Genomic DNA, 25,757 nt, shown 5'->3' with positions numbered 1-25,757 from the left:
ACATAGGGCAACTGACGGGGTCAGGTGGTCAGACTCGCTGACTTATTGACACATGTCATTGTATCCCAATTGCGTAGATGCTCATGCTGTTGATCATTGGATTGTTTACCCGAGACTCGATTATTCACTGACCGCCTCCATATAGCTGGAATATTGCTGAGTGCGGCGTAAAACTAAACACTCTCGATAACATGGAAAATGCATTTTGCCCATTCATAAAAATCATTTACCATCAAATTCCAATTATCTCCCCTTGAAGACCAATGCAAAATTTTCAACGCCCTGTAAATTTCACATTTACAGAATTGTAAATGTCTCGTAAATTTCATCTTTGCAAAATAGTGTGCTGCCTTACACAACCAACCAGCATGTCCGTTCCAGACTACTGGGGTATAATCGCTTTCAAAATCTTGGAGCTTGGATTGATTAATGTTCATATGCGTGTATGATATCCGTTCCTGTATTTGTAATGCCTGCTTTTTATCCAATAAAACTACATGATAGGTGGGCGTTTAATCCTTGTCGGATAGTTTAGTCAGGTCTAGAAAAGAAGTTGTTTTTATTTCAGATTTTACAGATAGCTGTAAATTCTAAACGTTTTAGTTTCTTGACATGTTTGCGATTATTTTTCTTTTGAACCAAGCGAGTATCTGTGTTCACATAATCACGATATGGTTGAAATATTGCCAATGTGACTTTAAATGTTACCTCACTCACTGTGTATTTACGTTTGTTGGGGTTTTAAGACCGTATTGACCCATAGAGATCAGGGTTACAGTCAGTATTCGGCAACGCAGATTTGCGTCACCTGTGAAGATCGCGTTAGAATTGATCTTCAGCAACCCAGATTTGTCTCACTGTGAGGATCTGGAATAGAATTGGTTTTCAGCAATCCGTGCTTGTAAGAGAAGACTAAGAGAAGATTAAAACATGTCAGAAATTGCGATTGATGTCGATGAATGATGCTAATGATGTCGATCACTTGACAGACTTGCCACGATTCGGTTATTTACAGGACGCTGTCATATAGCTGGAACATTGCTGAGTGCCTTTACGAAAATTAAACCAAAGTGATATACTGGTTTTAAATAGGTACATTTCACGAATCGCGTATGCTCATGTACCTACCAGACTATATGATACAACGTTCAGAGAGTCGTGTATAGATGTCCCCAAATGTCTCTTTACTGGACGAATTTTTCAAAAATGCAAATGATTATATAAAGAATTATATAGCATTTCTCTTCTGCCTAATGCTAAAAGCTTTCAACTCCCTTTGATGAAACTCCATCAAGACTTTGTACGACTGTTACGACAGTAGATACCTGTAAACGTTCGTGCCTCGCGAAAGGAATCTGGCTGCCAGAGAACTTTCATGTCTTTCGTCCGGCACATGTTTATATTTGGGAGATGCGGATGTGTTGTGACATTCATGCCTATAGCGGAACGTACATACTGAACCTGTGTGCTTGACGTAAAAGGCGACTTATGGTATCGGCTGGTCAGGCTCGCTGACATGTCATCGTTTCTCACTTGCGAAGTTCGATGCTCATGCTCTTTATGTATTATTATTTAGGTACACGCCGCCACCATATAGCTGAAATATTGTTGAGTGCGGCGTAAAACTGAACCCACTTACCATTCTTGGCCTAGGCTTTTTTTTAGATCCCAAAGGTTAGCGTAATACAATATTCTTTCTTATCCTGACTAATTGCTTAACTCTCAATCATCTCAAACTGTTGTGGGTTCGAGGAGGATGATTTCAAGAGCAAAAATTATTCCCAATTAAAGCTAAAAGCAAGAAATAAACACTGACAATGATGCTTGGATGTAACTAACAGATAATCCAAACCGAATACAATTACTGAAACAGATTACTTTCATGGGATGTTTAGGACTGCACAGCATACAAAACAAACGTTTCCCAACAAGCTGAGAATATGTCATTGTATCCCATTTGCGAAGTTCCAAGCTCATGCTGTTGTTTATAGAATTGTAGGGCCCAGATTTGTTTATTTGCTGACAGCCGTCATATAGCTGGAATATTTCTGAGTGCGGCGTAAAACTAGACATACTCAAGGGGAAATTGCCCTTTACACGTAAAGAAAAGCCATACAGGTACGTCTTCGTAACTATCATCTTTTCATAATTGAAAATGTCTCATAAATCTCATCTTTACAAAGTTGTAAACGTCTCAATCTCATCTTTTCAAACTTGAAAATGTCTCATAAATCTCATCTTTACAAAGTTGTAAACGTCTCAATCTCATCTTTTCAAACTTGAAAATGTCTCATCAATCTCCTCTTTATATAATGGTAAATGTATAGGGCTTGCTCCGTTTAATGTGTCTTAGTCACTAAACGTGTCTTACTGAAACGCACAGATCCTTTGACCCTCTTAGTTCTGAAAACCAATGAGAGATGGGATAGCCCAATGGCCAAACCGTTCGCTCGTCACCTTACAACCCGGGTTCGATTCCCCTTTTGATCACAGAGTGTGAAGCCCATTTCCGAAGTGACTCGCCGAATGGTGGAATATTGCTAAAAGCGGCGTTAAACATCATTCACTCTTGGTTCTAAAAGATAATCCAGAACACCTTTAAAATATTTTTTATACTCGAAACCAATTTACAATGTACAAGGTATACATATCGTATCATCTTATAGACAATAATTTTCAAAATCCAGTTGTGTAGCATAAGCTGAGCGAAAACGTCAAAACAACATGGGACGATCTGAGAGAGACTGGCTTCATGATAATTGATATTTCAGTATCTTATGTGCACATAATAGCCTTTGTAAGCGTGAAGGCTGCATTTCAAAATAAACATTGCATGTCAAGGTGAAGGTTTTTATCTCTTTTTTACATAAAAATGTTTTGCAAGCGTTCATTTAATGCTATAATTTATGTTTCTTTTCTATGCAGTTGTTAATATTACAAGAACGTAATAAATGAAAGGCTGGTCTTCATATCCATGTCTCATATATACGTATAACTCTCACACGAAAGCGGTGAGGGCCACGATGGTGATAGCATCTGCTCGTGGTAGAATGTGTGAAGCCCATTCCTGGTGTCCCCCGCCGTGATATTGAAGCACTATTGCTTAAAGAGGCGTAAAACTAAACTCAGCTGTCGTGGCTATCGTGACCCTGAGTATGTTCTTGGTTAGTCACTTGGTGGACATCTGCAAGATGGCTCATGCGGCATAAAGCAACAGTTACTCACTCCCCATGGCCATATTTGCATGGAACGATCATGTATCTCCACAATGAATTCGTGTAAAAAAGTGTATAAAAATATCCTTTTACCATTTGGACCCACTGGCATCAAACAATTCCACAAAGTTCAGGACTAACAATCCGTCTCCAGAATCTCTCGGCCATCTCCGGGGATATTTGTTGTGCCAGTATTATCTTCTCAAACACAAAACTACAAACGTCAGGCGCGTTCTTGGGGTGTCTGTCATAAAGCGAAGCTGGTACGTCCAAATGACGGGCGTTGAAATGCTTAGCCAGTATTCCTGTGATGAAAGCGTCTTCAATGTTTACGTACGGGAAATACCTAGACACATTGAGGATATTCAAAGCCAGAGCGTTTGGCATCACGTACATATTGCCCTTCACATGAGGAGGATACCAATTAGGCGGGTAGGCGTCCTTGGAAACTTTGGCTTTTAGAATTGTCCTGTCCACGAATTCAGAGAAAGCCAGCGGTCCGTATATGGTGTTTTGCATTTCCGTTGAAACTAAAAGGTTTGTTATCCTTGGAATGTCGGGGAAGGAGTCTTCATCGACCTTCATCACAAACTGTGCACCAGGACAGAACGTCTTCATCCATTTCAACCCTGACAGAACCTTCAGCGTCAAATTGAAGTACGACTCCACAAAATCGGCCATTACAATGTCGCCATGCACTTCCGCTTCTTCGCGGACTTTCTTATCTAATTCATTATTCGATTGTGTACCGAGAAGAAAAACCAGTTTTGTTTCGCCATATAACTTTCTTTTCGGCCATGGTTTATCACGAGCGACGCTCCCCCATGTGTTTCGCACGCTACTCCTTTGCCTTACATGTTCATGCATGGAAAGAACCATTATCAACAACAGAGGACTACTTTTTTCCGGACACACCTCGATGGCCTTGATGGAGAAATTGTAGTCAACCGGCGTAATGATAGAATTCCTTGGAATAAACACATCCGGTGATGAAAGTAGTTCCTGGTGCCCATAGAACATATACAGTGGATTGACGGTCTGTTTCTTACACGGGGGCACAGTTGGAACGGGACAGGCATCGCTGCAGTTCTGTTGGTCGTGTTCCTGGTTCTGGGTCGTTCCGTTGTCACGGACTTTTCTTCTAGGTATGAGGTCGAGGGTGAAGAGGATGGTGAGTAGGACAAAGAGGTTGAGGGCGGTGATGGACAGGAGGTGCCGCTTGGTGAACTTCCTCAGTGCTGGTATCCGGAACGGCATTTCTAGGATATAAAAGTTACATATTAAGTGTCCATTCTGAAACAGTAAAAGCTGTAACACAAGGCGGTAACGGGCGTCGGATGTTATTGTGTTGAGTGAGTGTAGTTTTACGCCGCACTCAGCAATCCAATCCGCGATTCGAACCCACACCCTCAAAGTCGCTGAGCGGGTGGGCTGTTGACTTTGTGTGTTTTATGTAAGATAAAATAAAAATGATACAGAAAACGTTTGGTTAAAGATGTAGAGAATATATTAAAGGATGCTGATTGAGTGATGTGTTCAGAAATCCACATAATTATTCCCCCAAATTGGTTTCATTACCAGTAGAAATTACGTTAAGAGACCATTCCTACCAACCCTTACGAAGTTGCGTTATTAATAGTTCTAAAGGAATTAATTATAAACTAATTAGAGAAATCCAGTTTTCCGATTACCGTTTAATGCTCGACAAATTATTGTATCTCCTCCTTTTGAAATTAAAAACAAATAACCACAATTTTCCAGTAGAAACAGGAGGACAGAACATGTCCTCTGTGCAATTCTCCAACCAGTGCACATGAAATACAGTGTTTGCAACAGAACTTTGTCTTTACATAAATGAATTTCATTCTAAATATCAGAAAATATGAATGTTTAATCTGCACAAGTAAAATATCAGAATTGAAGAATCTGTCAAATTATTGAAATATTGTTTATAAAAGTATAAAATAACCTCCCGCTCTCACATCACCATTCCTGTCTGTTAATCTATGTATACCACCGTGGGTGGTTTTGAGAAAATAAACATGTCATGGCGATTAGGTGCCGGATGGGACTCAACCCGAAGAAGCACTAGAATCTGTACTTTACTAAGATAGCGTAATCCCAAATACTAGTATTACATATTTTACATTTGACCACTTTCTAAATAGCATTGTGAGTGAGTGAGTTTAGTTTTACGCCGCACTCAGCAATATTCCAGTCTGTAAATAAAATCGGGTCTGAACTAGACAATCCAGTGTTCAAAAACATGAGCATCGATCTGTGCAATTGGGAACCGATGACATGTGTCAACCAAGTCAACGAGTCTGACCACCCGATCTCGTTAGTCGCCTCTTACAACAAGCATAGTCGCCTTTTATGGCAAGCATGGGTTGCTGAACAACCTGTTACCTACTACAACCTGTTCACACGGTTTTACTACCAGTTTGATCTAAATAACAAATTGTTGGCATTGTTATATCCTTTGTTAGTACCAGGAACTTACACCATATATGCACAATGGGCTATTGTATAAATCGCAAACTTTAATGAGCTCCTTCACCCCATTATACCTCACCTGTTGCTCAAGGACACAAATGCAGTGAGCTGTGGTTCCGGGAGGCACAATCGGGTTGTTGTCTAATACAGATTACTAAACAATTATGAGGCCACCCTACAACCTTTCTTTAATTAGAACAGCATCAATGACATTATGTAACCGTTTCTTTGCCAAGCCTCGCATACGCACTAAGCATAGATTTACCTATTACTTTGATAGTATCGTTGGTGACCTTGCCTTATACCAATAACGATTTAATCGGTGTTATGACCGTTTACGGTCGTGGCGAATTAATCAAGCTGAGTATAAATTTTCATTTAGCATTTGCTGTTTATTATGACAGAGTGCTTGGAAATTTGTCATGGAAAAATGTTATGGAAAAAGGTCATATGAAAAACAACTATTGTCAAACATCCTGTTTTCCAATTATTTACTTTGTATATACTGTATTTTACAAATTTTATATTGTAAAGATTATCAGTTAAGTACATGTATTCCTTTCAGTGTGAAGCTGTAAGCAATTGGATTTTATGTAAACAGAAGAAATTAATGGACTTATTACTATTTATTTGTTTTTAAAGAATTATGGGATTAAAAGTGACAAGTCATATAATTGTTTGTTTAACTTGCTTTGAGCTTGACGAATTCAAGCCGATTAATGAACTCATGGGATTATCAGTTCATTCCTTTACTCAAGTGGCTTCCTTCTAACACATAATCTAAGACATGAGATGAACTAGGAGCTCGGTCATCCAAGATGGAGGTACTGACCACAAGTAAGGGAGGCCTGAAAGTAAGTATGATGATATTTGTATACGAGGCCTTCATCAACGAAAAGTAAAATTTCTTTAACATCCTTGAGAGGCATGTTTAGAAGTTGTTAATGCTGCTTGACAACGATACAAGAAGCTGTATCGAAACGTCGCTCCATCTGATTAAAGAAGCTGTTCATCCATATAGTTTATCCTTATCTGAAGTAAAATTTGGTGAAAGTGCACCAAGCGACCATGTACAAAATGCAGCCGCAGCTTGCGATGAATCTAGACAAGGAATGTCCTCAGCTTGGTATTGAACACAACCATACACCAGACAACAGCCAGGAAGCCCTAACCAAAATTCGCAATGCCATGAGAGACCAAGCTGCCCAAACCAGGCCACATTTTTGCCCACACGGTCTTGTCAACCATCGCTAAGATGTTTGCAAAACACACAGTGAGAAATCCCCCCCAGAAGAGGGGGAAAAGTCACTTCCAACTCCAGAAAATACTTGGAAATCTGTGATTACACAATGATATGTCATATTTACTAAGAAAGTGAAATCCCAAATATGACATATGTTGCAAGAAATCTGATGCTGTTCCACATTTCTTCAAAAAAAACCAAAAAGTTTAAACCATAAACCATAAATTATGAACGGTCCAAAGATAGACGTTTAGGTAAAGATTCTTACACGTTTATCAAGCTCGAAGACAACAGTGAAAGAATCTATACTAATACGACAATCTATGCAAAAAAAACCAAGAGGTTTGAATCCACAAGCTTGTAAATTTAGAGATTAGATTGAGCAAGGAAATTGTAGCAAGAAAAGACAAGGGGTTTAGCTGGGTAAGTGTAAGGATATTCAACACCGTACCGTCCTACCTTATGTCATCTCGACCGTAGCCTGACTCTTCATCACTGACTCTTAGCCTTTAATGTACCCACAATGCAACGCGGGTTCTTATATTACGTGGCGTTACTCGCTACGAGCAGGGAGCCTCTATAAACGCAGAGTATCCCTGCTACGAGCAGCGGAGTGAGGGGATTAGTAAATGACAAATGGTGTGAATACGGGCTACCGGATACATGATACGACTTGAACCCTGTGATCGGGTGATCGCTTTCGCTGTTATTAGTTTCAACTCAGTTATTCTCTCAGGGAAACCACCCGTGACGATTTGCGTTTGAACTGATCTGCATCAACCCATGCTTGTCTTGAGAAGTGACTAACGGGATCGGGAGGTCAAGCTCGCTGACTCGGTTGAAAAATGTCATAGTATCCCAATTGCGTAGATTGATGCTTATGCTATTGATCACTGGATTGTCTAGTTTAGACTCGATTATTTACAGATCGCCGCTATATAGCTGGAATGTTGCAAAGAGTGGCGTAAAACTAAACACACTCACTCTCAGAGAAACCACCAACGACAATTTAATAGATGAAAATATTGCTGAATGAGGCTTTAAGCAGTGTAAAGAATTGGTGGGGGGGTTTAGGATTAGTGGTTGAAATATATCTGATTTGTTAGGTGTTTAACTCCACATTCAGCAATATTCCACCTATATGGCGGCGGTCTGTAAATAATCAAGCCTGGACCAGACAAAACCGCTATTCACATCATGGGCTAAATGAAATATTACTGCGTGAGGCTTTTAAGCAGTCCAAACAAGACTTATGAGATCTTATATCTCTGACGCAAGCCACAAATGGAATGCGGATACTTATGCCCGACTTTTATTCCCTTGCCATTCTATACAATTAGTTTCTATACATTGTAGTTAGGACTGATCTGCGTATGAACGCGCCTGCGTGCGTTTTGTGATATAAGGAAGGCCTTTGATAGAGTGTGGCATAAGGGACTTCTACATAAATTACAATTGTATGGAATATGTGGTAAATTACTTGATTGGTTGGATAGTTATCTCCATGAAAGAGTCCAGAAAGTTGTAATAAATGGTTACAATTCCGGGCATAGATCTGTATTAGCTGGTGTCCCCCAAGCATCTGTGCTTAGGCCATAATTATTTCTTGTCTATATAAGCGACCTTGTTGAAAATATAGAATGCCATATAAGACTCTTTGCTGATGACACTTCACTTTATGTCTTAATAGAAGATCCTACTGACGATGCTAAGTGCCTCAATAAAGATTTAGAAAGGATTTCTCAATGGACAGTACACTAGCAGGTCAAATTCAATCCATCCAAAACAGAAACCTTACTGTTTAGTAAAAGACGTTCCACAGAGACCAGTCCGAGATTATTTATGCAAAATATCCCAATAAATGAAGTTTCCGAGCACAAACATCTAGGCCTCTGGTTTCAAATAGATGCCAACTGGACCGTACAGATAAATTGTCTATTTGATAAAATTTCACCAATGACAAATTGTTTAAGGAGTTATCAATATCGATTATTAAGAAAAACATTATTTATCATGTATAAATCCTTTATCCTGTCATTATTTGATTATTGTAGTTGTATATGGGATAATTGTAAGTTAACCAGGCATCAATTCTTTACCCGAAGAACTTAGATTTATACAATCATCAAGCGAATTCAAAAACAAAATTACACCATATTGTAATACTTCATTCGGTTTTGATATCAATATCGGAAACAGGTTCTGTCAAATAATTCACTGCAGACTCCGACTGGAATGCAGCGATTTAAATGCCCACAAGTAAGCAGATTTATATCTGAAAGCTCAACATGTACATATGGTGCTTCTTCCGAGGACACTCTTCATTGTCTTTTTGTATGTCCAAATTATGATGCCATAAGAAAGAATTTATTCTATTTCAAATATGGTAATTTAGAATTATCTAGTGCTATATATCATGACATTATTAAATCTCCCCATGCCTTTATTACCAGCTCAAAACGCATTAACTAAGTATAAGTCTTTATCTAGCCCTTTGAAGAACTGTACGTACTTGAAAAACTGTACGTGTTTTAGATGTGTTTTGGTTGTATGGATGTTTATATTCATGTAGGTTATATGCTTATTGTTATTATATCATGTACCTTTCAAATATTACTATGAAATGTAAGTCGCATAATGTATGATTTTTTCTGGAGAGGTATTAGTATAAGCGGATTGCTTGTTTGCCGATCTAGTTCTGTACAATGTAGTGAACGTCCGGACGGGATCTCATGACTTAGATCATGTAGTAGGTTATTATTCACTTGTATTGTGACAGATAGTAATTCAACAATTTCCGTGATGTAGTGAAAAGTAATTATAACATATGTATTTCCTTTATATTGTTGAACATTAATAGATTTGAGAATGTTTATTGGTCATATAATTGCATTTGTGTGACTTTCAAACCATATAAATTAAGCAAAATAGAAACTGTACCGGGACTCCACCCCGCTAGGCCGCTACCCGCTAGTCCGCGACGGGTAAATGGCGTAATTCAGTACCGCTAGCCCGCTAAGCTGCTGTGCTGTTCTAATAATTTACTCCCTCTGTTACCGCTACAACTGATTAATGCAGACAACACCTCGGATAAGGAAAACTAAATTAAAAGGAACAAAAAAAAACTTTTACATAAGCTTTTATTGACGTTTCAATCTCATCTTCGGTACACACTGTCCATCATGTGTCCAATCTGTACGTAACAAAACATACTCATCTTTATCGGAAATCATAAAAATAACATACCACCCGCCGTAAATTCCATGATAGGGTATCTATTATAACATTGCTGAGACTGATCTTACCTAAGAAAACACACTCTACTTACCGTCTATCAAAGCATTGCAGAGTAATGAGATTAGAGTAGGGAGGGAGTAATGAGACTGGAACAGCCACATCGCGGACTACCGGCACACATAATCAATCGCGGTCTAGCGGGATGATGCCTGTACCGGCACTCGTTGTAGGGAAAAATATACCAAAATGGCTGGCGCTTTTTGTAAACTTTAAAGTAGAATCACATATGAGTCGTGACAGTGATCAGTGGCATTGACTCAAAAGGAAGGAAACAATAATTTCATTACCTTAAACCATGTGTTACACTTTCAGAATACACTGCAGTACATATTACAATACGCTGAGACACAGCACAATAAAAACAAAAAATGGAAGTCGCGGTGGCTGAGCAGGCTAGGCGGCTGACTTTGTGTGCTGGCGATTAGGTGCCTGACTCTGAGGGTGCGGGTTCGAATCCCGGATGGGACTCAACCGAAAAAAGTACTAGAATTTGTACTTTACTAAGAAAGTGAAATCCCAAATATGACATATGTTGCATTTGACCACTTTCTAAATGGCATCGTGTAATCATAAAAAATGACAATACCCAATCTTATTATTTCTAGATTCATATTATTAGACATGGGCTCAGCACTAACGCGGGTGACATGAATGTTTACATATGTTCATTAGTAAATAGTTAACCACACTGACTGGGCAGGAAATGATCACGGAAGTGTGTGAAGCACGCTCCCATTCGTACAATGATACACAATAAGCATGCGGGACAAAGTCCTACACTACCTCTGTAAATGCTGAACGCAGCGCAAGATAATATGAATCCCGCTGATATTACACATGATATAATCCAACTATCAATGCTGCAACATAGCGACACATCACTTATTGTTCATCAACAAATTCTCAATTAATACGAAAATATTTACTTACTTTCTGTCACGAGTGTATCGGGGTTTGAGTCGTACACATCCGCGCTGGTTTGTAAGGCTCCGGGAGATGGTTCACATCTCGTCTCCATGGTCACAGTTAGCTGCGTGTTCACGTGATTATTACGCTAACCACTAGGGCGGTAGCTAATGAATTATTGACATGTTTGCCTCGTCACCTCTTAGTGTTGGGTCAAGAGAGCGAATGTGCCGTTTTAATTAAGTTGGTCTTCGATGTGTTGTCGTTGCTTAATCATTGAAGGCAGAGTTGATTGGATTTTATCTTTGAGTCTATATTGCTCTGTCTGATGGTAAGCACCACCCTGACACGCGTGTCCAGGGCCGAGACTCTCGAAGCTCTCTTAGCGCTAAGATAATCCTAAGTGCCATATTTTACCGTTAACTTACGACTGTCTCAGCGCTAAGAGTGTTCCGACAATCTGGGGCCAGAAGGGGTAAACCGCCTTTACTGGTGGTTGGTTTGTTGTTTAGCGCCGCACTCAGCAATATTCAAGCTGTGTGGCTGCGGACTGTAAATAATCGAGTCTGGACCAGACACTCCAGTGACCGGCACCATGAGTATCGATGTTTGCAGTTGGGACACAATGACATATGTGTCAACCAAGTCAGCAAGACTTACCACCCGACCACGTTAGTCGCCTCTTGCGATAGGTTCTAGCCCAGATCTTCTTGGTTCTAGTCGAGGGTCGACTTATTCACGGACCGTGGTCGTATAGCTAGATTGCTGACTGCGGCGTTTAACTACAAACAAACAAAACCTTCGGTTTCAGTTTCAGGGTATCTTTTGTATTATATGATTTATACAACCTTACAACCATTATGGGTATTGTTTCCATATTTCAGTTGATCGAGTTACACTATTTTGAATGTGTTCGTCACTGGTCCTTTAGTACCTTCTCCGCAACTTATTTACTTATTTACGTCTGAAAGTATATATGACATGTAGTTTACAATTGCAATCAGCTTCAAATACTCAGTAACACCCGGAAATTGGCCATCACATGATGTTTATCTCCTAATTTCGGCCTGTGGCCTTCATACGTAATAAAGCTTTTCATGATGATGATATGTTGTACAGTAAATTTTAGGATGTTTAACATCTGGTCCTATCAATTCATCTTAAAGCAGAATAAAAACTCACTCACTCACTCACTCACTCACTCACTCGGTAATCTCATGAAGTAAATGAAAATACATATCAAATGTACTGATGAGACACTTTATCAAAAAAATAGCTCAAATCCATCCTGTAATATCCTCTCATATGGTCTACATCACCAGACGTTTGCACCTGAAAACAGCAAACTGTATGACAAAAACATAATCCTCATTCACATCCCACTTGTCTTCTTCAAGACCGGGCAGGTAGAGTAGTATAGTGGTTAAAGCTTTCGCTCGTCGCGCCTAAGGCCCGGGTTCGATTCCCCACATAGGTCTAAAGTTTGAAGCCAGTTTCTGGTGTGTCCCGCCATGGTAATGCTAAAATATTGCTGAAACTAAAGTCACTCACTCACTCATTAACCTTTGATCCTCACTAAGGAAAGGGCAATTAATTAGAGTTGTGGTTATAGGGCTGTTAATGACAGCCTTTCTTCAGGGTCCCCAATGTATTGTCTCAGGGCTGAACGATTACGTAACGGGATTATCTGCACCTGTGCCTTAAGCCTGTGTGTTTTGACAAGATGTATTTTGTCGGTTATACTTTTTAGCTTGCCGAATGAATGAATTCGATAAATTAGTACTAATTACAATTACATTGATTTACACGTTGGTTTACATTGCGCCATGCTGTATCCCGTGTATGTTCCTCGTGTATCAAACAAAGTTTCTAGTTTCTGACAGAACTGGTCTTCACAGACTTGTATATTTCATAAAGAAACGCCAATTGAAAAATTATTTAATTTTATGCAATCCGTACAACACGAATTTTAGTATTTTTAACACTTAAGGTGCAGATTAAACACCACCCTTGGTAATATAATGGATTAATATATCCACTGTCAATGTGCCTGTGCAACAATGTTGCATGATTGTGTGTAGAAAGGATATAAACGTAAATTGTTCGTCATTATATTCCTATCGGATAGCAATTGTCCAAGGTAGCAGTTGTCCTAGGTCACAGTTCTCCCGATGCCTATTGTCCCGCTCCGTTATGGAATGTTTATTGTTTAAAATAATTGATTTTCATTTTGGATAACATATTGAACTTGGTATTCTGCACTCTTTAATTCGAGGTAAGCCCCTTTGAGCGCACAGTTCGACAGATTCCCACGAACCCGCGTGCGACAGTTTTCGATGGACGGAGAAATTATTTACATTCCATATATGGAAAGTGTTCTTTGGAAGCTGTCCGCCTTACGATTTCAAGTCGTAAGGGATAATAAGCATGATTTGTTTGGTTGTTTTTTGTAGAAGGTAGTGAGTAATAAGAAATCGATACTTTATGGATGACAAGTTCGATAGCATATATTGTCTTTACTATCTATGGAATGCTTCTGTGTGTTTTAATAATCGAACAACCGAATCACCAGTCAAGCAGATAAACAACAGTTCTCTAATGAATAGATAATTGCATGGAGAGCTTGCGTGACTGTCTTTTCCACAAACTGTCCAGATATATGTGGGTGTTACAGAGGTATGCTACAGGAGGGTTACATGCATGTTACAGAGGTATGCTACAGGTATGACACATGGATGTTACAGAGGTATGCTACAGGAGGGTTACATGCATGTCACAGAGCTATGCTACAGGTATGACACATGAATGTTACAGAGGTATGCTACAGGTATGATACATGAATGTCACAGAGGTATCCTACAGGTATGATACATGCATGTTACAGAGGTATGCTACAGGTATGATACATGGATGTTACAGAGGTATGCTACAGGAGGGTTACATGCATGTTACAGAGGTATGCTACAGGTATAATGCATGGATGTTACAGAGGTATGCTACAGGAGGGATACATGCATGTCACAGAGCTATGCTACAGGTATGACACATGAATGTTACAGAGGTATGCTACAGGTATGATACATGAATGTCACAGAGGTATCCTACAGGTATGATACATGCATGTTACAGAGGTATGCTACAGGTATGATACATGCATGTTACAGAGGTATGCTACAGGTATGATACATGGATGTTACAGAGGTATCCTACAGGTATGATACATGCATGTTACAGAGGTATGCTACAGGTATGATACATGCATGTTACAGAGGTATCCTACAGGTATGATACATGCATGTTACAGAGGTATGCTACAGGTATAATACATGGATGTTACAGAGGTATGCTACAGGAGGGTTACATGCATGTTACAGAGGTATGCTACAGGTATGATACATGCATGTTACAGAGGTATGCTACAGGTATGATACATGAATGTCACAGAGGTATCCTACAGGTATAATACGTGGATGTTACAGAGGTATCCTACAGATATGTTACATGAATGAGACATAGGTATGCTACAGGAGGGTTACATGCATGTTACAGAGGTATGCTACAGGTATAATGCATGGATGTTACAGAGGTATGCTACAGGAGGGATACATGCATGTCACAGAGCTATGCTACAGGTATGACACATGAATGTTACAGAGGTATGCTACAGGTATGATACATGAATGTCACAGAGGTATCCTACAGGTATGATACATGCATGTTACAGAGGTATGCTACAGGTATGATACATGGATGTTACAGAGGTATGCTACAGGAGGGATACATGCATGTCACAGAGCTATGCTACAGGTATGACACATGAATGTTACAGAGGTATGCTACAGGTATGATACATGAATGTCACAGAGGTATCCTACAGGTATGATACATGCATGTTACAGAGGTATCCTACAGGTATGATACATGCATGTTACAGAGGTATGCTACAGGTATAATACATGGATGTTACAGAGGTATGCTACAGGAGGGTTACATGCATGTTACAGAGGTATGCTACAGGTATAATACATGGATGTTACAGAGGTATGCTACAGGAGGGATACATGCATGTTACAGAGGTATGCTACAGGTATGACACATGGATGTTACAGAGGTATGCTACAGGAGGGTTACATGCATGTTACAGAGGTATGCTGCAGGTATAATACATGGATGTTACAGAGGTATGCTACAGGTATAATACGTGGATGTTACAGAGGTATCCTACAGATATGTTACATGAATGAGACATAGGTATATTACAAATGTATGTATGGATGTGACAAGTATGTTACAGATGTGATACATGTGTCAAGATCACAGATGATTTCGTTTATATAATTAGTTTATGGTACTGTAAATAGATGTAGTATGGTATTGTTAGAGTGTGTTATATATTGTTGGGAGTTGTTGTTAGATTATGTTCGGTAATACTATGGGAACAGGGTTATGTTCAGGGAAGCGTGACCAGGTATGGCCAGAGAGCTGAGGTGTTAATTTGTAAACAATAGAGAGTTGTTGAGTAGCTTGGGTATGGGAGGTCAATATAAATAGTGAGGAAGGGTAGTAATCTGGACAGTCAGCCAGAATCACCACTGTGTTCACCTGTATGGGTTCAACTTTTGTATGGGATTGCATCTCACGCTGGCTGGCGTAAGTTTTTATTATCATTATTACTTTTGTATTTATTGATTGAGTAGATGTAGCAAGAAATTGTTTTACTGATGTAGTATTTCTAGATATATGTGCATATTGTAACACTATATAGCCACAAAGCCATTCAAAATTTGAATGTTATCGTTCCACAAAACCTGTTCCACTTTCAAATATGTAAATCGGAGTAAAGTACATGCATAAAGTATAAGACATTGACACATGTCTTACTGAGTAACTGTAGTTACTTATATTGTATTGTAGTGTCCCGGAACTGGCCGGTTATCCTTAAAGTAAGGAGAGGGGTAGTATCTCCGCCTGTAAGGAGACAGACAAGAGTCTTCCCTGTTGTACAAGGAGCATGTATCTCCTAGTAATGTGAGATGTGGATGGCACAGCCATCAACCATTACACAGGCCCCTTAAACTCCGTGAGGGAAACCATCGCCTGGGTGTGAGGGATACCACACAAATACCATGACGTCACCAAGTGGAACCAAAGTGCACTGACATTCTGATTACATTGTAAAGAGAAAGTGTTCTCTCTGAGTGGCAAATTCCTTTATTGTTATTTAGTTCAATTGTTTAGTTTCTGATTGGGATTATATGTAATCATTATCTATATTAGTGAGGGTATTAGGATTTTAGTGTAGTTAGTAGTAGTAGTAGTATTATTAGAACTTTAGCAATATAAGTGGTAGACAGAACTGTATATGTAGCTAGGTTAGATAATTAGATTAGTTAGTTGTATTTGCACCTGTAGAATTAGTTTAGTATAGGTATTGGGGTTACTTATATCTTAAGGGGAGGAATAAAGTTTTGCAAAACAAACTATTCTTCTGTTGTGGTTACTTTGGTATGTGACATTTTGGTGGCAGCGGTGGGATAATTAGATTATTTGTCACTATCAAAGGGAACCCTAGTTGTGTTCTGTAGCGCATTTGATGTAGCGTTGTTGATTGTATATCGCTGCAGAATCTTTGTGTCCATAAAGAAGGGTTAGAACATACGGCACCACTTCTGCGTCCTTGAGTGTATGATTTGGAATTCAAGGGTGGAGGGTGTATTGTGGTTATTGGTCAGTTAAGGCCATTGGTTCGTCGTGAACATTTTGAACATTGGGATATATGGGAAATCACCTCCGGTTTTATTCTTGGTAGGATCCCTATTTATTCCAGACAGTTTGACTTTTTGTGTACCCTGCTTTGCCCTCATACAGACAATTATGGACATTGACAAACTTATCAAACTGGGTCAGAGTTTAGGGTATGAGAAAGATGATTTGAGAGTGTTTGTGAAAGAGCAAATGGAGTTGGAGAATGAGAAAGAAAAGGACAGGCTCGAACGGGAGGAAAGAGCTAGGGAGCGGGAGATTAAAAAGTTAGAACTGGAGGAAAGAAAGGAGAAAGAAAGGTTAGAATGGGAACGAGAGAGAGAACGATTAGAATTGGAGAAAGAAAAGTGTAAAATACAGTCAAATGAAAGAATAGAACTAGCCAAGTTAGAAAAGAGTGCGGCAGGAAATCAAGAAGGGCAGGTAGGAGAGAATAGATCGGCAGCCATTCCCAAGATGCCTAAAATGCCTCCATTTGACGACCACAATGACAATATTGATGCATATCTGCAAAGGTTTGAACGTGTAGCTACAGCGCAAGGCTGGGACCCGTCCCATTGGGCAGCTTACCTGTGTACTCTGCTGAAAGGTAAGGCTTTAGAAGTATACTCCCGGTTAAATGCCTTTGAGGCTGAAAATTACAATGCAGTTAAAACTGCATTACTTAAACGCTATGAAATGACTGAGGATGGATTCCATCAGAAATTTAGGACTGCTAAAACTGAAACAGGTGAGATTTTCACACAATTTGTAGTTAGAATTGAGAACTATTTCAACAGATGGATTGAACTAAGTGGTACACAAAAGACGTTCGAAGGTGTGAGAGATTTGCTGCTGCGTGAACAGATTTTGAATGTGACTGGAAGGGATCTGGGTATATTCTTGAGAGAGAGAAAGCCAAAAGACGCGATGGAAATGGCTAGACTAGCAGAGCAATTTATAGAAGCTAGAGGTACGAGTCATGGAAGATACAATAGACCAGTTATTCCAGGTCAAACTGACAAGCAGGTTTCCAAAGGGAAAATAGTCGAGGGTAGCGCATCAGGTAAACATGGTACTTGTTCCAAACAATTTGTTCCTATTAAGGAAAGGACATGTTACAACTGCAATCAAACTGGGCATTTGGCAGCACAGTGCAAGAAACCCAAGTTTAAAGTGGCAAGTATCCAGGTGAGTGAAGACAACACAAACATGTCTCTAATACATCCAGATAACACAAAAGTAGAGCCCTGCATACATGAAGTTCTAGATGGTGATGCAGCAACTTCAGAGGAGGTTACTAAAGCAGATGTAGCCTCAGGGAGTGTGCTTACCAAAGATCACCGCATGCCATTTTATCAGGGAAAGGTAAACGACACTCCAGTAGATGTGCTTAGAGACACGGGATGTAACGGTGTAATAGTGAGGAGGTCAATGGTAAAAGATGCATGTTTGACTTCAGAAACACAATCTTGTAAATTAGCAGATAGCAGGATCTTGACACTTCCGGTAGCATGGATTACTGTAAATACGCCCTTTTACACGGGTATGGTGAGAGCAGCATGTATGGACACACCAATCTGTGACTTAATATTAGGCAATATTCCCGGAGTTAGAGAGCCAGGAGATCCAGACTTGATGTGGGATAAGCAGGACATTAAAACAGTAGGTGCTGTAGAGACAAGGAGCCAGAGAAGAGTACGCCAAGTAGGCATGGAACCCTTGAAGACATTGGAACCTGTTGGGTTGACACTGAGTCGAGGTGAGTTCGTATCCCTACAACATCAGGATTCAAGTCTGAACAAAATAAGAAAATTAGTGGAAGAAGGTAAGATTAGGGAGACCCGACATAGTACTTCCTCTTACTTTGTGGAGAATGATATGCTGTATAGGAAGCATACTTCCAATAAAATGGACAATGGTAAACAAGTTGTACAGGCAGTAGTACCGGTTGGATTGCGCACACAGGTAATGAAGGTATGTCATGAAGCACTGATGGGTGGACATCTTGGAATCAAGAAGACTCTAGATAGGGTAATCTCACAGTTTTATTGGCCAGGAGTAATTGGTGATGTCAGAAGACATGTTCAGTCTTGTGATATTTGTCAACGTACCATGCCGAAGGGAAAGGTAAGGAAAATACCACTGGGACAAATGCCATTAATTGAAGTGCCATTTGAGAGGGTAGCTGTTGATTTGATTGGTCCATTGTATCCTGTCACAGACAAGGGTAATAGGTATATACTGACGGTGGTTGATTATGCAACACGATACCCAGAAGCAGTAGCTTTACCCAGAGTAGAGACGGAATATGTTGCCGAAGCTCTGTTCGAGATATTCAGTAGGGTTGGTATCCCCAAGGAGATATTAACAGACATGGGAGCCCAGTTCACGTCAGGCGTGATGAAGGAGGTAAGTAGACTATTGTCCATACATCAGCTTACTACTTCCCCTTATCATCCAATGTGCAATGGCCTAGTGGAGAAGTTCAATGGAACCTCGAAGACGATGCTGAAACGGATGTGTGCAGAACGACCAAATGACTGGGACAGGTATGTACCTGCTTTGTTATTTGCTTACCGAGAGGTACCTCAAGAGAGTTTGGGTTTTGCCCCATTTGAACTCTTATATGGACGCACTGTGAGAGGACCAGTACAGATTCTGAGGGAAATCTGGACAAGAGATATACCAAATCCAGAGGTAAGAACCACATATGAGTATGTGCTAGATCTTCAAAACCGTCTTGAGGAGACTATTCACGTAGCACAGCAAGAACTTCAAAAGAAAGCATGTAAATACAAAAAGTTCTTTGATGTGAAGTCCAAGCCAAGAAAAATGAAGGTTGGTGATAAAGTATTAATTCTGTTGCCCACTGATTCAAACAAACTGTTGCTGCAGTGGAAAGGGCCATATGAAATACTGGATACCTTTGGCATTGGCAATTACAGAATACAGGTTGGTAACAAGATTAAAACCTATCATGCCAATCTACTGAAAAGGTACATTGAGAGAGAGGAGGTCAAGGACACAGCTGTATGTGACGTCAGCATAGCTCAACTTGTGCATGTCAGTGCTGGTCTGGTGGATGTCAAGGCTGAAGAGGTGAGTATGTTAGACATAGCTTCACCTTCTTTAGTTTCTAAGGAAACGTATCAGGATGTAGACATTTCTGAAGATTTGACAGAGGAGCAACAAAATGAGGTGAAGGAGCTCATAAGTGAATTCAAAGATGTACTGAGTGATTTACCAGGGAAGGTAAATTGTATGGAATATAAGATCAAGCTGACATGTAATGAGCCTATACGATCCAAGCCCTATCCACTTCCTCATCATATGAGAGATGTTGTAGCCAAGGAGATACAGCTAATGTTAGACATGGGGGTGATAGAACCTTCTCAGTCACCATATGCATCCCCCATTGTACTTGTGAAGAAGCCTGACTCGACTTACAGATTTTGTACTGATTTTCGCAAACTGAATCAGGTGACCGTATTTGATGCCGAACCAATTCCATTAGCTGATTCCATCTTTGCACGGTTACGGAACTGTAAATATCTTACCAAAATTGATGTAAGCAAAGCATATTGGCAGATTCCAATGGAAGAGAGTAGCAAAGAACTGACAGCATTTATAACTCCTGATGGATTATACCAATGGAAGGTGATGCCATTTGGAGTAGTTAATGCACCTGCAGTATTTTCCCGACTGATGAGACAAGTATTGCACAACATACCAAATACAGACAACTTCATAGACGACATCATAGAAGGAACTGAGAACTGGTCACACCACATGGTAAGTCTGAGAGCAATATTTACGAGGTTAAGACAATTCCATCTTACAGCTCGACCTTCAAAGGTAAAAGTGGGATATAAACATCTGGACTTTTTAGGGCACAAGGTGGGTAGTGGTCTAATTCGACCAGAAGGTAAGAATGTAGAAAAGATCCTAAATGTGGAGCGACCTCAAACCAAGAAACAAGTGAGAGCGTTGTTGGGACTGACCGGGTACTACCGGAAATTTATCCCAAACTATGCAGCCATAGCAGTTCCGTTAACTGATCTCACAAAGAAAGGAAAGCCAAACAAGGTAATATGGACAGAAAGCCAGGAATTAGCTTTCACTACGTTAAGAACCCATATGTCAAGTTTTCCTATCTTGAAACTACCCGACTTGAAGAAACCATTCTTGGTAAGAACAGACGCTTCTGACGTTGGAATCGGAGCTGTACTGCTACAAGAACAGGAAGGTGAGCGATTTCCAATATTGTTTGTGAGTCGGAAGTTAGTAGATCGTGAGAGAGCGTATTCTACAATAGAAAAAGAGTGTTTGGCTATTGTGTGGGCAATACAGAAGTTAGAAAGATATCTGTATGGGAGAGAATTTATTTTGGAGACTGACCATCAGCCCTTAATATGGATGACCAAGGCAAAAATGACCAATGGACGAGTGATGAGGTGGGCCCTAACTTTGCAACCCTACAGATTTCTAATTCGTGCAATCAAAGGAAGTGAGAATGTTGGGGCTGATCTCTTGAGCCGGTGTTCACCCTAGTCATACTATGTGTATGGTAGTGTGTAAATAATGTACTCTCTGCATATCCAGATTATTTGTCAGCAGTTATTTCTTATGTATTACTGTGCTATTGTACATTTAGACAATTGTGTTTTATGATATTTATGCATTAAAACAAACTTAAATGTGATCTTGAGTGTAATATATAATTGTACTTGTGTACAATTACTTGAAGTGGGGAGTGATGTCAAGATCACAGATGATTTCGTTTATATAATTAGTTTATGGTACTGTAAATAGATGTAGTATGGTATTGTTAGAGTGTGTTATATATTGTTGGGAGTTGTTGTTAGATTATGTTCGGTAATACTATGGGAACAGGGTTATGTTCAGGGAAGCGTGACCAGGTATGGCCAGAGAGCTGGGGTGTTAATTTGTAAACAATAGAGAGTTGTTGAGTAGCTTGGGTATGGGAGGTCAATATAAATAGTGAGGAAGGGTAGTAATCTGGACAGTCAGCCAGAATCACCACTGTGTTCACCTGTATGGGTTCAACTTTTGTATGGGATTGCATCTCACGCTGGCTGGCGTAAGTTTTTATTATCATTATTACTTTTGTATTTATTGATTGAGTAGATGTAGCAAGAAATTGTTTTACTGATGTAGTATTTCTAGATATATGTGCATATTGTAACACTATATAGCCACAAAGCCATTCAAAATTTGAATGTTATCGTTCCACAAAACCTGTTCCACTTTCAAATATGTAAATCGGAGTAAAGTACATGCATAAAGTATAAGACATTGACACATGTCTTACTGAGTAACTGTAGTTACTTATATTGTATTGTAGTGTCCCGGAACTGGCCGGTTATCCTTAAAGTAAGGAGAGGGGTAGTATCTCCGCCTGTAAGGAGACAGACAAGAGTCTTCCCTGTTGTACAAGGAGCATGTATCTCCTAGTAATGTGAGATGTGGATGGCACAGCCATCAACCATTACACAGGCCCCTTAAACTCCGTGAGGGAAACCATCGCCTGGGTGTGAGGGATACCACACAAATACCATGACGTCACCAAGTGGAACCAAAGTGCACTGACATTCTGATTACATTGTAAAGAGAAAGTGTTCTCTCTGAGTGGCAAATTCCTTTATTGTTATTTAGTTCAATTGTTTAGTTTCTGATTGGGATTATATGTAATCATTATCTATATTAGTGAGGGTATTAGGATTTTAGTGTAGTTAGTAGTAGTAGTAGTATTATTAGAACTTTAGCAATATAAGTGGTAGACAGAACTGTATATGTAGCTAGGTTAGATAATTAGATTAGTTAGTTGTATTTGCACCTGTAGAATTAGTTTAGTATAGGTATTGGGGTTACTTATATCTTAAGGGGAGGAATAAAGTTTTGCAAAACAAACTATTCTTCTGTTGTGGTTACTTTGGTATGTGACAACATGGATGTTACAGAGGTATAGCAGCTGTGAAACAGATATCATACACACGTGACAAATGGATGTGACGTAGGTATGCTACAAGTCAAATCATTAATCATGCAGATAATGAGCACTCTTGTATAAATAAACAATTTAGCTTGCGTGACTCTCCGTTAATCAAAAAATCATGGTTGCACGTCAGTTTCTTCAGATATCCTCTCCATCCTCACCATCCCCACCACCCTCACCATCCTCGCCACCCTCACCATCCTCACCACCCTCACCATCCGCCTCATGTTCATTTCAGACATGCATACGTATCTTACAGGTATAATGCATGGATTTGGTACAAGTATGCATTACGTATCTGCATGGGCTTAATATAGGTATACATACGTATCTTACTGGCATGATCCATAGATGTGATATAGGTATTCATACGTATCTTGTAAGTATAATGCATGGATGTGACATGGGTGTGCATACGTCTCTTACAAGTGTAATGCATGTGATGTAGGTATACATACGTCTCATACAAGTGTGATGCATGTGCTGTAGGTATACATACGTCTCATACAAGTGTTGTGCATGTGATATAGGTATGCATGCATGTGCTGTAGGCATGCATACGTCTCTTACAGGTGTGATGAATATGATATAGGTATGCATGCATGTGATGTAGGCATGCACACGTCTCTTACAGGTGTGATGCATGTGATACAGGTATGCATACGTCTCTCACAAGTGTGATGCATTTGATGTAGATATGTACATACTGGCTTGTAACTCTAAAAGCTGCCATCATGTTCGTTTCGGGGCGAATTCAACAATGATCACTGTATCTGTCTCATTAAAAGTATGCACACATTTCTAGCAAATTGATTTACCTACAAAATGAGACATACAGCGCAAAACTCGAAGCAGTACTTAGGGAGCTAGGGTCTTCGGAACCTCGATAAATCGAGATTTCTCGATTCCGAGCCAAAATCCCCGCTCAGAATTTGTAGCGCTAACCATTTACATGTTTATTTCACAGTATACACAAATGACGTGCGCCAAAACATGTCAAACTGATGGTACCTGTCAGCGCGCTAATCATCATTCTTTCGGAGACGTTTACACCTCACTGTCATTACGGGTTTACGTACACTTATTCATCGAAAAGACCCGTGAAGGCCCCGAGGTAGAATAGGCCATCAGCAACCCATGCTTGCCATAAAAGGCGACTATGCTTGTCGTAAGAGGCGACTAACGGGATCGGGTAGTCACTCTCGCTGACTTGGTTGACACATGTCATCGGTTCCCAATTGCGCAGATCGATAATCATGTTGTTGATCATTGGATTGTCTGGTCCAGACTCGATTATTTACAGCCGTCGCCATATAGCTGGAATATTGCCTTGTGCGGCGTAAAAGTAAACTCACTCACTATTCATCGAAAAACAAGATTGTGAAATTGGAATGTAGACAGGCAACTGATTTTGTTGAATTAGTATTCACAACCAGAGGAAGAAAAGCATATGCTATGTTTAAGATTACATTTGGTGTAGCTGAGCGGGTGTGCTGGCGATTAGGCGCCTGGTTATAAGGTTGGTGCAAATCCTGAGGGTCAGACTGTATCTTTCCACACGCTTTTTAAAAAAAAGCCGTCCGATATGTTAAGCACTAAACTCGATTTGTTAGAACTACATGTATGTTGTAACTCTGTCAACATTTTATATTTGTGCCCGGGCGACTGCAATTTGGTCGCCGACGTGAAAATAGTATAAAAAATGTTATTATATTTTCACCATCTCGAATCCGATCTAAGGATCTTCTGGAGAGCTCATAACTATTCCTTTAAGCGTTTGTGGGGTTGTGAGGTAGCCTGGACGTTAAACCTCGTCAGGCCTATGACCCGGGTTCGATTCCACAAATAGATACAATGTGACAAAATGGCAGACGTCCACTCAGTCTGGTATTTAAGTTTGTAGTTCGTATGTTGCAAAACTGATTAAAATGGAAGGTCTTTAATGTTCCATTGAAAGTGCAGAGAGTTTCATTTGTGTCAAGTCGACAGGCAGTTCGTTCCTTCGTTCCACAATGTTGCTGCATTGAAGGAAAAGCATCTTTGACCAAACCATCTAAGCCTTGGTTTTAGCACCTAGAGGAGACACGGGTCTTCACATCTAAGCCTTGGTTTTAGCACCTAGAGGAGACACGGGTCTTCACATCTAAGCCTTGGTTTTAGCACCTAAAGGAGACACGGGTCTTCACATCTAAGCCTTGGTTTTAGCACCTAGAGGAGACACGGGTCTTCACATCTAAGCCTTGGTTTTAGCACCTAGAGGAGACAGAGGTCTTCACATCTAAGCCTTGATTTTAGCACCTAGAGGAGACAGAGGTCTTCACATCTAAGCCTTGATTTTAGCACCTAGAGGAGACACGGGTCTTCACATCTAAGCCTTGGTTTTAGCACCTAAAGGAGACACGGTTCTTCACATCTAAGCCTTGGTTTTAGCACCTAAAGGAGACACGGGTCTTCACATCCAAGCCTTGGTTTTAGCACCTAGAGGAGACACGGGTCTTCACATCTAAGCCTTGGTTTTAGCACCTAAAGGAGACACGGGTCTTCACATCAAAGCCTTGGTTTTAGCACCTAAAGGAGACACGGGTCTTCACATCTAAGCCTTGGTTTTAGCACCTAGAGGAGACACGGGTCTTCACATCTAAGCCTTGATTTTAGTACCTAGAGGAGACAGAGGTCTTCACATCTAAGCCTTGATTTTAGCACCTAGAGGAGACACAGGTCTTCACATCTAAGCCTTGGTTTTAGCACCTAGAGGAGACACAGGTCTTCACATCTAAGCCTTGGTTTTAGCACCTAGAGGAGACACGGGTCTTCACATCTAAGCCTTGGTTTTAGCACC

At 40.1% G+C, this 25,757-nt stretch overlaps 1 protein-coding gene across 3 annotated transcripts in view; it reads right to left on the bottom strand.

The window, feature by feature from the left end:
* Window positions 1–2,593: 2,593 nt before the first annotated feature.
* The window catches only part of LOC137273467 (beta-1,3-galactosyltransferase 5-like), a 33,168-nt gene continuing 10,004 nt past the window's right edge, over window positions 2,594–25,757 (bottom strand). Inside the window, exons 1-2 of one of the 3 annotated variants that reach the window (XM_067806166.1) lie at window positions 11,182–11,648; window positions 2,594–4,474 (exon numbers count right to left, since the gene is read on the bottom strand). In XM_067806166.1, coding sequence (XP_067662267.1) covers window positions 3,327–4,474; window positions 11,182–11,269 — 1,236 coding nt within the window. In that variant the 5' untranslated portion in view covers window positions 11,270–11,648 and the 3' untranslated portion in view covers window positions 2,594–3,326. Of the gene's footprint in view, window positions 4,475–7,413; window positions 7,477–11,181; window positions 11,649–25,757 lie in introns of those variants that run through there. The other 2 variants (XM_067806167.1, XM_067806168.1) reach the window with 2 other exon arrangements.

This window comes from Haliotis asinina, chromosome 2, assembly GCF_037392515.1.
Source record: "Haliotis asinina isolate JCU_RB_2024 chromosome 2, JCU_Hal_asi_v2, whole genome shotgun sequence".
Classification (NCBI taxonomy): Eukaryota; Metazoa; Mollusca; class Gastropoda; order Lepetellida; family Haliotidae; genus Haliotis; species Haliotis asinina.
This window is presented reverse-complemented; position numbering and strand designations above follow the sequence as displayed.